The sequence below is a fragment of the Oncorhynchus mykiss genome, chromosome 28 (genome assembly GCF_013265735.2).
Source record: "Oncorhynchus mykiss isolate Arlee chromosome 28, USDA_OmykA_1.1, whole genome shotgun sequence".
Classification (NCBI taxonomy): Eukaryota; Metazoa; Chordata; class Actinopteri; order Salmoniformes; family Salmonidae; genus Oncorhynchus; species Oncorhynchus mykiss.
Window position 1 is genome coordinate 13,144,077 of NC_048592.1, and position 13,206 is coordinate 13,157,282.

The 13,206-nt window shown below is 47.7% G+C and overlaps 1 protein-coding gene across 9 annotated transcripts in view; it reads right to left on the minus strand.

Annotated features, from left to right (window-relative positions):
• obscnb (obscurin, cytoskeletal calmodulin and titin-interacting RhoGEF b) overlaps nucleotides 1–13,206 on the minus strand; it is a 104,000-nt gene that overhangs the window by 39,999 nt on the left and 50,795 nt on the right. For 6 of the 9 annotated variants that reach the window (XM_036966969.1, XM_036966966.1, XM_036966971.1 and 3 more), the window contains 5 exons: nucleotides 11,330–11,596; nucleotides 10,522–10,788; nucleotides 996–1,262; nucleotides 505–771; nucleotides 89–355 (listed from right to left, as the gene is read on the minus strand). In XM_036966969.1, the coding sequence (XP_036822864.1) occupies nucleotides 89–355; nucleotides 505–771; nucleotides 996–1,262; nucleotides 10,522–10,788; nucleotides 11,330–11,596 (1,335 nt within the window). The remainder of the gene's footprint in view (nucleotides 1–88; nucleotides 356–504; nucleotides 772–995; nucleotides 1,263–10,521; nucleotides 10,789–11,329; nucleotides 11,597–13,206) is intronic. The other 3 variants (XM_036966973.1, XM_036966972.1, XM_036966970.1) reach the window with 2 other exon arrangements.

The window sequence follows — 13,206 nt, forward strand, 5'->3', positions numbered from 1 at the left end:
AATTGCCATGATTCAAGAGGTGTGTAAGAGAGAGAATGATTGAGAAGAATGGCAGAAGACAATATCAGACTTTCATCTTGTTCCCTACCCTGTACAGTGAGCACGGAGGTGGTCTTCTGGTAACCTGTGTCACAGATATACTCCCCAGAGTCAGCCCCTTGTAGGCTATAGATGATAAGCTTCACAATGGCCCCTTCCTGTTTCAGCTGATACTTGTTGTTAGACTCCAGGACCCTGTCGCCCCGGCTCCAGACAACGCTGGCCCCAGGCTTGGTGATCTCACAGCGGAGGATGGCGATCTCACCTGCGTCCCACTCTAGATTCTGTAGTCGAGTTTTGAAGTAAACGGGCAGGGCTAGGTAGGAACGGTAGAGGTTGGGAGAGGTGAGATAGTGAAACCTTTTGAGAGCAGAATTATGCCCCCAAACCACAATTAATACACGAGGGAATTTTGTTTCACAACAGCACAACTGCTAAAACAGAATACTTTTTTTCTCAGCCTACCCTTCACAGAAAGGTGTGCTGTGGTTTTCCGGTCACCACTGTCACAGGTGTAGCTGCCTGAGTCTTCTGGGTCTAGGTTTTGGATGACTAGCCTAGCGCTGTGCCCTTCCTGGATGATGTTATACTTGGCACAGAGGCAAAGACCCACCTCCCCCTTCCTCCATTCCACAGGGACTCCAGGTTTAGAAAGCTCACAGTGCAGGGTAACACTGCCCCCCTCCTCAGCCTGTTGGCTCTGCAGCTCTTTAGTGAAAATTACTGGGAGAGCTGACAAATAAAAATCCCAAAAGATGAATTATAAGTCTACAGATCCAAAAAGCTTTAATTAAAAAAATGGTAGGCATCATTCCAAGGCAACTGTTTTGTTACATAACTTTAACTTTGACTAACTGTTTATTGCATTTCTGTTAATACATGTGGAGCTCCAGTTTAAGTGTTGTGCTAGTGATGAATGGAGCAACAGTGACAAGGTCTTCATCATCCTACTGTACCATTGACTTTCAGGCATGCTGAGCTCTCTGTGTCTCCAGTCCTGCACTGGTAGCTCCCTGTGTCTTCGGGTTTCAAATCACAGACTTGGAGGTCCACACTGCAATCTTTCTGCTTCATCTGGTACTTTTCTCCAGACTTCAGCACCTGTGTTCCCTTCCTCCATTCCACAGGGACTCCAGGTTTAGAGAGCTCACAGTGCAGGGTAACACTGCCCCCCTCTTCAGCCTCCTGACTCTGCAGATCTTGTTTGAATATGACTGGGAGAGCTGAGAAATGAAAGGGTTAAAAAAAGGTATCTGCAGACTGCATTCACTGTTACAATGCCTCAATAAGAGATATTGCTAAACCATATGGAGAAGAAGTTCCCAATGGAACGATGTCTCTATGTATGGTGAACACTTTCAAGGACCATTTATATATGCACTCTCCTCTGCTTGGTGTCCGTCCAGACCAGCAGCTGTAAAAAAAGGATTTGCTGTGTGACCTACCAACACCACCACCACCACCACCTTGAAAGTGAGATTTTAACTATGGGTTTACACATAACCAAGATGATTTGTGCACAGCACTGCATGAAGAATCCTGGTCTCTGACTAAATTTGACATTTTGTATGCAGAATTCCATTGGAATATCATCATCAAGCTACAAAGAATCTACAACAAGTACACTCCTGCAAGGTCAACAATAGACAACAAAGCTAAATCTATCCTGTTGTCTAGTAATTTACCCCACTTTACCCCTACCTACAATATACCGCATGTACATAGTTACCTCAATTACCTCGTCGCCCTGCACTTCAACTCAGGACTGGTATTCCCTGTATATCGCCATCTTATTTTTACTCGTTATTCACTGTGTATTTATTGACACTATTTCTGTTTTTATTTGTATCTTTGTTTTGCTCTGCGTTGTTGGAAAAGGACCCGTAAGTAAGCATTTCACTGTTAGTCTACTCATGTGGTTTATGTAGCATGTGACAAAAACATTCTATTTGAAAAGACAACAAAATAAAGACCTACTTCCTGCTTCCCATTTAAGGGCAAGAAAAAAATTGACTATATTAGCCCACACAGCTACAAGGATCCACTTCCATGTTCGGTTTAAGACCTCATATTGAAGCTTAAAGAGACCCCAACTGATATATAGAACCATCTTAAAATGATTTACTTTGGTTTAGATACAAGCATCATGAAAAAGGGTAACTTAACTTAATCCTCTGGCTCAACTTATCCCAAAACCTCTACCTTAACCGTTACGCCAAGAGGTCAAACTCCTTGAGGAGGTCGCTAGGTGTTGGGTTAAAGGAAAAATCCACCCAAAACCACTAATGTCTACATTTTACAATGTTAAATAACAGTAATATGTGGGGTATTTTTTTTGTGAACCATTGTTTTATTTTGTCGTTATAATAGCAACGTGAAAATCATTGTGGAAATCTGTTGCAGCTCAAGTCGACTATACAACCAACAATGCAATGCTCTCTTTATGGGCTGGCTGGCTAGCTAACAAGCAAATGTAGCTACACACAACAATACCAAAGTAAATATCAGCATGTGAAGTAGCTAGTTGTAAAATCGCCTAAAACTACACTATCAATTTAGGAGTCTACAATTTCACCGTGTTCAACCAGCAGGATGATGTGTCGCACAGAGTGGAGACTGACATTCACCAACGGCCATGCAACGACACCATGAAATTCACGCTGGACTGAAGAGGCAGACAAATACGGTAGGAGAAATGTGGTGGACCATCTGTTAAATGTACAGTTTTATTGTAGTGCTACGTCATACTGGTCGAATTTCTACCTGCTTGAATGGCAATAGCTCAGATACACGTGAAAACATGAAATGACCCTGGGAATCGCTAAAACATCGCTCAGAGACATATATTTAAAAAATATATATATATACATTTAAAAATATGAATATATCCTTTGAGGTCGCTACATTACCCCTTTCCTTTGGGAGAGTGTGTCCCCACGCTTCTCTATACCCCTCACGTGTCCCTCAAGTGTACACACCTCTCCAATGGCCTCAGGGGTGCCATCCCACTTTGGACACCAATGTAGCGAATTCGGGGGGTAGCCTTAACTTAACTTCAACACCTGGACAAGACCACAAAATGAAGCAAAGACCTAGAAAATGAGCCACAATGATAAAACAGTGTATTAAGTTTGCCTGAAAAGATTGGCCTAAGAGCACCATGTAAATGTGACACAATGCACAGGTAGATTATGAGCTCAACAGGCAACAGATCTGTCTTTTTTTGTACTGGCTCAACAGACACACTAGAAAAAAGGTATGAGCTCAACAGACACACTAGAAAAAAAGGTATGAGCTCAACAGACCCACTATAAAAAAAGGTATGAGCTCAACAGACCCACTATAAAAAAAGGTATGAGCTCAACAGACCCACTAGAAAAAAAGGTATGAGCTCAACAGACCCACTAGAAAAAAAAGGTATGAGCTCAACAGACCCACTAGAAAAAAAGGTATGAGCTCAACAGACCCACTAGAAAAAAAGGTATGAGCTCAACAGACCCACTAGAGAAAAAGGTATGAGCTCAACAGACCCACTAGAAAAAAAGGTATGAGCTCAACAGACCCACTAGAAAAAAAGGTATGAGCTCAACAGACCCACTAGAAAAAAAGGTATGAGCTCAACAGACCCACTAGAGAAAAATGTATGAGCGCAACAGACCCACTAGAGAAAAAAGATGTGAGCTCAACAGACAACAGATAGCTCGTATTCCTACCAGGTCCTTCCACTACTGTCTTCTTTTCTACTGTCTCCTCCTTCTGGGGCTACAGTTTGGGAACAGCAGTAGCAGCAGGCTTCAAAGCTATGGCAAAATACCAAAATGACTACCGGTATATGATTTAACTTCCTTATCTGTCTAGTAAGCAGAATGCTAAACAAAAAGCATGAGAACATGAACATAAACGTGTCATACAACAGTACTCAAAGAGAGAAACCAGTGACACAGACTACCAAAAAATTGCCTACTCTGCAAGTGAGGGACAAAGATTAAACAAAATAAGATTACTGGACACACTAAAGCATTTCGCTACACTCGCATTAACATCTGCTGACCATGTGTATGTGACAAATAAAATTTGATTTGATTTGACTAACACGACTACAAGATTATGCAGAGACCCCAAAATGTGCCATACAATGGAAACCACATGTTTGACTCCATTCCATTGATTCCATTCCAGCCATTAGAATGAGCCCGTCCACCTATTGCTCCCCCCACCAGCCTCCACCGTATGACGCAATATACATTCCTGTTTATGCTGTCACATGATTCATTGCGTTATCTGCTTTTATAAGTAAGGTCATTCTAATGCCAATGTTTGTCTATGGAGATTGCATGGATGTGTGCTCGATTTTATACAGGTGTCCGAAACGGGTGTGGTTGAAATAACCAAATCCACTAATTTGAAGGTGTTACCACATACTTTTGTATAAATAGTGGAGCTCATATTTTTCTACCATAGGTTTCTACCATGGTCTTCTTCTCTACTGTCTCCTTCTGAGGCTCCGTTTTGGGCGTGGCAGGAGGAATAGGGCTGCAGGCTTAGAGACTATTACAAAACACCACAATAACTAAACATTCTTCAACAAGTAACCAGAAATATTTGTCTTTTCAACTGTCTCCTTCTGGGGTTCTGGTTTGGTGGCAGCAGGAACAGCAGGTTTCAAAGCTTCAAAATTCATTTTTCAGCTCAACAAACAGTGGCACAAACAAACCACAAGAAACTTGCAGCATAGTGACATATGCACTCACTGTAAAAGGACGTCGAAGACTATCAACATTATCATCAGGACCAAGCAGCAAGACAAACTGCACATATGGCAAGTGAAAGCAGACAACCAAACCGTTTTCCATGTCCACTCCCCTCCCGACCTTCTTCCTGCTTTGGGAGGCTCTTGTTTGGGGGAAACTGGGGTAGCTGGGGGCTTCACAGCTATGATAAAACATCCAACTTTGAACGGCAAAGCAAACCATATAACTGCAAGTCTACTAAGAATACAGCTGTCTTAACATTCACCCTTTAGGGCTATGATGGTGGAAAGCTTTTCGCATTATGATGGGATTCAAGTTGTCCCATATATCATCCCATATGATTTGACCTTGAGGAAGAATACATAGAGATAACAGTGCTTGTACTCATCAAAGTAGCTTGCTCATTAAATTAACGGCAAATAATGTCATCGGAGTTCAAATATGGAGCATTTTCGTGAATATTTGTCCTTATTTTTGAAAAATGTTATTTACTTCTGTTAGGTGAGTGAATGAGGACCCAAAAGCGAACTAACTTAAACAGAGCTTCTTTAATAACCAAACTGTGGTAGGCTCAGATAGACCGGCAGATTCCGACAGGACAGGACAAGGTTACAGCAAACATGACGATAGTCTGGCTCAGGCATGAAACACAACAAACAAGAATCCGACAAGGACAGGAACAAAAACAGAGAGAGATATAGGGACCTAATCAGAGGGAAAAAGGGAACAGGTGGGAAACGGGGTGAATGGGTAGTTAGGAGGAGACAAGGAACAGCTGGGGGAAAGCGGGGGAGAAAAGGTAACCTAATAACGACCAGCAGAGGGAGACAGGGTGAAGGGAAAGGACAGAGACAAGACACAACATGACAGTACATGACAGTACCCCCCCACTCACCGAGCGCCTCCTGGCGCACTCGAGGAGGAAACCTGGCGGCAACGGAGGAAATCCTCGATCAGCGCACGGTCCAGCACGTCCCGAGAGGGAACCCAACTCCTCTCCTCAGGACCGTACCCCTCCCAATCTACGAGGTACTGGTGACCACGGCCCCGAGGACGCATGTCCAAAATTCTACGGACCCTGTAGATGGGTGCGCCCTCGACAAGGATGGGGGGGGGGGGGGGGGGAAGACGAGCGGGGGCGCGAAGGACGGGCTTGATGCAGGAGACATGGAAGACCGGGTGGACGCGACGAAGGTATCGCGGAAGAAGAAGTCGAACTGCGACAGGATTAATGACCCGAGAAATACGGAACGGACCAATGAACCGCGGGGTCAACTTGCGAGAAGCCGTCTTAAGGGGAAGGTTCTGAGTGGAGAGCCAAACTCTCTGACCGCGACAATATCTAGGACTCTTAGTTCTACGCTTATTAGCAGCCCTCACAGTCTGCGTCCTATAACGGCAAAGTGCAGACCTGACCCTCTTCCAGGTGCGCTCGCAACGTTGGACAAAAGCCTGAGCGGAGGGGACGCTGGACTCGGCGAACTGAGATGAGAACAGCGGAGGCTGGTACCCGAGGCTACTCTGAAAAGGAGATAGCCCGGTCGCAGACGAAGGAAGCGAGTTGTGGGCGTATTCTGCCCAGGGGAGCTGTTCTGACCAAGACGCAGGGTTACGAAAAGAAAGACTGCGTAAGATGCGACCAATAGTCTGATTGGCCCGTTCTGCTTGACCGTTAGACTGGGGGTGAAAGCCGGAAGAGAGACTGACGGAAGCCCCAATCAAACGGCAAAACTCCCTCCAAAATTGAGACGTGAATTGCGGACCTCTGTCCGAAACGACGTCCGACGGAAGGCCATGAATTCTGAAAACATTCTCGATGATGATTTGTGCCGTCTCTTTAGCAGAAGGAAGCTTAGCAAGGGGAATGAAATGAGCCGCCTTAGAGAACCTATCGACAACCGTAAGAATAACAGTCTTCCCCGCTGACGAAGGCAGTCCGGTGACAAAATCTAAGGCGATGTGAGACCACGGTCGAGAGGGAATAGGAAGCGGCCTGAGACGGCCGGCAGGAGGAGAGTTACCGGACTTAGTCTGCGCGCAGACCGAACAAGCAGCCACGAAACGACGCGTGTCATGCTCCCGGGTGGGCCACCAAAAACGCTGGCGAATGGAAGCAAGCGTACCCCGCACGCCAGGGTGGCCGGCTAACTTGGCAGAGTGAGCCCACTGAAGAACGGCCAGACGAGTAGGAACGGGAACGAAAAGAAGGTTCCTAGGACAAGCGCGCGGCGACGGAGTGTGAGTGAGCGCTTGTTTTACCTGCCTCTCAATTCCCCAGACAGTCAACCCGACAACACGCCCCTCAGGGAGAATCCCCTCGGGGTCAGTGGAGGCTACTGAAGAACTGAAGAGACGAGACAAAGCATCAGGCTTGGTGTTCTTAGAGCCCGGACGATAAGAAATCACGAACTCGAAACGAGCGAAAAACAGCGCCCAACGCGCCTGACGCGCATTAAGTCGTTTGGCAGAACGGATGTACTCAAGGTTCCTATGGTCAGTCCAAACGACAAAAGGAACGGTCGCCCCCTCCAACCACTGTCGCCATTCGCCTAGGGCTAACCGGATGGCGAGCAGTTCGCGGTTACCCACATCATAGTTACGTTCCGACGGCGACAGGCGATGAGAAAAATACGCGCATGGGTGGACCTTGTCGTCAGAGAGGGAGCGCTGAGAAAGAATGGCTCCCACGCCCACCTCTGACGCGTCAACCTCGACAACGAACTGTCTAGAGACGTCAGGTGTAACAAGGATAGGAGCGGATGTAAAACGATTCTTGAGGAGATCAAAAGCTCCCTGGGCGGAAACGGACCACTTAAAGCACGTCTTGACAGAAGTAAGGGCTGTGAGAGGAGCTGCCACCTGACCGAAATTACGGATGAAACGACGATAGAAGTTCGCGAAGCCGAGAAAGCGCTGCAGCTCGACGCGTGACTTAGGGACGGGCCAATCAATGACAGCTTGGACCTTAGCGGGATCCATCTTAATGCCTTCAGCGGAAATGACAGAACCGAGAAATGTGACGGAGGAGGCATGAAAAGTGCACTTCTCAGCCTTCACAAAAAGACAATTCTCTAAAAGGCGCTGGAGGACACGTCGAACGTGCTGAACATGAATCTGGAGTGACGGTGAAAAAATCAGGATATCGTCAAGGTAAACGAAAACAAAGATGTTCAGCATGTCTCTCAGGACATCATTGACTAATGCCTGAAAGACAGCTGGAGCGTTAGCGAGGCCGAAAGGAAGAACCCGGTATTCAAAGTGCCCTAACGGAGTGTTAAACGCCGTCTTCCACTCGTCCCCCTCCCTGATGCGCACGAGATGGTAAGCGTTACGAAGGTCCAACTTAGTGAAAAACCTGGCTCCCTGCAGGATCTCGAAGGCTGAAGACATAAGAGGAAGCGGATAACGATTCTTCACTGTTATGTCATTCAGCCCTCGATAATCTATGCAGGGGCGCAGAGACCCGTCCTTCTTCTTGACAAAAAAAAACCCCGCTCCGGCGGGAGAGGAGGAGGGGACTATGGTACCGGCGTCAAGAGCTACAGACAAATAATCTTCGAGAGCCTTACGTTCGGGAGCCGACAGAGAGTATAGTCTACCCCGGGGGGGGGGGTGGTTCCCGGAAGGAGATCAATACTACAATCATACGACCGGTGTGGAGGAAGAGAGGTGGCCCTGGACCGACTGAACACCGTGCGCAGATCGTGATATTCCTCCGGCACCCCTGTCAAATCACCAGGCTCCTCCTGTGAAGAAGAGACAGAGGAAACAGGAGGGATAGCAGACATTAAACATTTCACATGACAAGAGACGTTCCAGGAGAGGATAGAATTACTAGACCAATTAATGGAAGGATTATGACAAACTAGCCAGGGATGGCCCAAAACAACAGGTGTAAAAGGTGAACGAAAAATTAAAAAAGAAATGGTTTCACTATGATTACCAGAAACAGTGAGGGTTAAAGGTAGCGTCTCACGCTGAATCCTGGGGAGAGGACTACCATCCAGGGCGAACAAGGCCGTGGGCTCCTTTAACTGTCTGAGAGGAATGTCATGTTCCCGAGCCCAGGTCTCGTCCATAAAACAGCCCTCCGCCCCAGAGTCTATTAAGGCACTGCAGGAAGCTGACGAACCGGTCCAGCGTAGATGGACCGACAAGGTAGTGCAGGATCTTGAAGGAGAGACAGGAGTAGTAGCGCTCACCAGTAGCCCTCCGCTTACTGACGAGCTCTGGCCTTTTACTGGACATGAAGTGACAAAATGACCAGCGGAACCGCAATAGAGACAGAGGCGGTTGGTGATTCTCCGTTCCCTCTCCTTAGTCGAGATGCGGATACCTCCCAGCTGCATGGGCTCAGCACCCGAGCCGGCAGAGGAAGATGGTAGTGATGCGGAGAGGGGGGCGACGGAGAGCGCGAGCTCCTTTCCACGAGCTCGGTGACGAAGATCAACCCGTCGCTCAATGCGAATAGCGAGTTCAATCAAGGAATCCACGCTGGAAGGAACCTCCCGGGAGAGAATCTCATCCTTTACCTCTGCGCGGAGACCCTCCAGAAGACGAGCGAGCAAGGCCGGCTCGTTCCAGCCACTGGAGACAGCAAGAGTGCGAAACTCAATAGAGTAGTCTGTTATGGATCGATTGCCTTGACATAGGGAAGACAGGGCCCTGGAAGCCTCCTCCCCAAAAACAGATCGATCAAAAACCCGTATCATCTCCTCCTTAAAGTCCTGATACTGGTTAGTACACTCAGCCCTTGCCTCCCAGATTGCCGTGCCCCACTCACGAGCCCGTCCAATAAGGAGAGATATGACGTAGGCGACACGAGCAGTGCTCCTGGAGTAAGTGTTGGGCTGGAGAGAAAACACAATATCACACTGGGTGAGGAACGAGCGGCATTCAGTGGGCTCCCCAGAGTAACACGGCGGGTTATTGATTCTGGGCTCCGGAGATTCGAAAGCCCTGGAAGTGGCCGGGGGATCGAGGCGGAGATGGTGAACCTGTTCTGTGAGGTTGGAGACTTGGGTGGCCAGGGTCTCAACGGCATGTCGAGCAGCAGACACTTCCTGCTCGTGTCTGCCTAGCATCGCTCCCTGGATCCCGACGGCTGAGTGGAGAGGATCCGAAGTCGCTGGGTCCATTCTTGGTCGGATTCTTCTGTTAGGTGAGTGAATGAGGACCCAAAAGCGAACTAACTTAAACAGAGCTTCTTTAATAACCAAACTGTGGTAGGCTCAGATAGACCGGCAGATTCCGACAGGACAGGACAAGGTTACAGCAAACATGACGATAGTCTGGCTCAGGCATGAAACACAACAAACAAGAATCCGACAAGGACAGGAACAAAAACAGAGAGAGATATAGGGACCTAATCAGAGGGAAAAAGGGAACAGGTGGGAAACGGGGTGAATGGGTAGTTAGGAGGAGACAAGGAACAGCTGGGGGAAAGCGGGGGAGAAAAGGTAACCTAATAACGACCAGCAGAGGGAGACAGGGTGAAGGGAAAGGACAGAGACAAGACACAACATGACAGTACATGACAACTTCACCATTCCTCCATTTCAGAACACATATAAAATGACAGAAACAAACAGAAACGATTAATGAATTTGAAGACAACATTCAGTACAGTACAACAAAGTTTACACCTGTGAACATAAGAACATTTTTGTGATATTCAATTAAAACTTATGAAGTGACAAAGGCACTTCTGAATATATCAATTTTCTCTTACCCTTAATTTTGAGACTGGCTGTAGTCTTCTGGTCTCCACACACACAGCTGTAGTCTCCACTGTCCTCTGGTACTACTTTGCTGATCAGGAGTTCACTCACAGATTCTTTCTGCTTCAGCTGGTACTTTTCTCCAGACTTCAGCACCTGTGTTCCCTTCCTCCATTCCACAGGGACTCCAGGTTTAGAGAGCTCACAGTGCAGGGTAACATTTCCCCCCTCCTCAGCCTCCTGGCTCCCTAGCTTTTGTTTGAATGTAACAGGTTGGGCTGGGGATTCAAAATAAACCATATAAAATACATTGAAAAACAATATGCCTAACCAATGATACGAGGCAATCAGACATGAGTGCATCCGCCAAAACCATGAGAATGGCACAGTTTAAAAAGCAGGTACTTGAATAATGAATCGAAACACAGAAACAGAGACAGAATGATCACTAACAAAGACTAACAACATGATCAGCACAATGAAGACACAAGACTACAAAGACACAAAGATTACCTGAACAGAGACAGATAACACACAGAGACAGTTAAAGAAATATGACTGGGAATACTTCTAAGCTTAAGCACTGGGTTTTCAGAACATGCAGAACTTGCTGCTGACACTGAATCATAAAACGTACAAAATGAAACAAAGCCATGATGACAACTACTCAACACAATCAAAGCCATTATACCAAACCAACTTCTTGAAAATAATCTACTAAATCACACTTGAAACTTGATAACAGCAGTGAAAAGACAGTACAGAACAACTTCAGCTGAACATACAGTAGCTATTCAATGACACCAATCTGCCTCCTACCCTTAATCTTGAGACTGGCTGTAGTCTTCTGGTCTCCACACACACAGCTGTAGTCTCCACTGTCCTCTGGTACTACTTTGCTGATCAGGAGTTCACTCACAGATTCTTTCTGCTTCAGCTGGTACTTTTCTCCAGACTTCAGCACCTGTGTTCCCTTCCTCCATTCCACAGGGACTCCAGGTTTAGAGAGCTCACAGTGCAGGGTAACACTGCCCCCCTCCTCAGCCTCTTGTCTCTCCAGTTTGTGTTTGAAGGTCACAAGTTGGGCTGTGGAACCGAACCATTAGGTGGTTAGTTTTGAATTAAACTATTTTAAAAAACGAACAACTAAAATCACCGTAGCATAGTCAATGGAACACCCACAAAGGAGCAAGGGACAAAGCAATACAAATACAAACAAATTATAGAAACAACCAATCTGTAACACCACGACTCAAACCAATATAGACAAAAACACACAGACAACACTGAAACAGACTACCCAGAGACACAAAGTTACAACCCAGAGATACAAAGAAAAAGACAGGCATGGTCATGCCCTGACCTTAGAGAGCCTTTTTATTTCTCTATTTGGTTAGGTCGGGCGTGATTTGGGTGGGCATTCTAGTTTTTCTATTTCTTTGTTGGTCGGGTATGGTTCGAAATCAGAGGCAGCTGTCTATTGTTGTCTCTGATTGGGGATCATACTTAGGCAGCCCTTTTTCCCACCTTTGATTGTGGGATCTTGTTTTTCATAGTTGCTGTCTAGCCCTGCAGAACTTTACGTTCGGTTTTGTGTTTTGTCGGAGTTCAGTATTAAAATTCATGAACATTTTCCACGCTGCGCTTTGGTCTCATTCATCTAATGACGGACATAACAGAAGTTCCCACCGCAAACTGACCAAGCAGCGTGGTCAGGAGGAGAGGACACGACAGAAACCCGAGAGGCAGCCCCCCCAAAAAATGCCAGGACAGGTTATGCCAGCTCTGCGCTCCAGACCTTCAGTGCTCCTCCACGGTTCAGTATATCCTGTGCCAGCTCCATGCACCCGGCCTCCAGTGCATGTCTTAATCCTGGTACGTCCTGTGCCTGCTCCACGCACAAAGCCTCCAATGATGATCCATGGCACGAAGCCTCCAGTGATGATCCATGGCCCGAAGCCTCCAGTGATGATCCATGGCTCGAAGCCTCCAGTGATGATCCATGGCTCGAAGCCTCCAGTGATGATCCATGGCTCGAAGCCTCCAGTGATGATCCATGGCTCGAAGCCTCCAGTGATGATCCATGACACGGAGCCTCCAGTGATGATCCATGGCCCGGAGCCTCCAGTGATGATCCATGGCCCGGAGCCTCCAGTGATGATCCATGGCCCGGAGCCTCCAGTGATGATCCATGGCCCGGAGCCTCCAGTGATGATCCATGGCCCGGAGCCTCCAGTGATGATCCATGGCCCGGAGCCTCCAGTGATGATCCATGGCCCGGAGCCTCCAGTGATGATCCATGGCCCGGAGCCTCCAGTGATGATCCATGGCCCGGAGCCTCCAGTGATGATCCATGGCCCGGAGCCTCCAGTGATGATCCATGGCCCGAAGCCTCCAGTGATGATCCATGGCACGAAGCCTCCAGTGATGATCCATGGAGAGGAGCCTGCAGTGATAATCCTTGGCAAGGAGCCTCCAGCGACGGTCCGGAGTCCACGACAACGATCCACGGCCCAGAGTCCACGACAATCCACGGTCCGGTTCCTCCGGCGACGATCCACGGTCCGGTTCCACGGAAGCAGAGGAATCAGCGAGCGGCGCGGGGTCTACGTCCCGAGCCGCCACCGAGGCTAGATGCCCAACCGGGCGCTCCCCCATGGAGTCAGGTTTTGCGGCCGGAGTCCGCACCTTTGGGT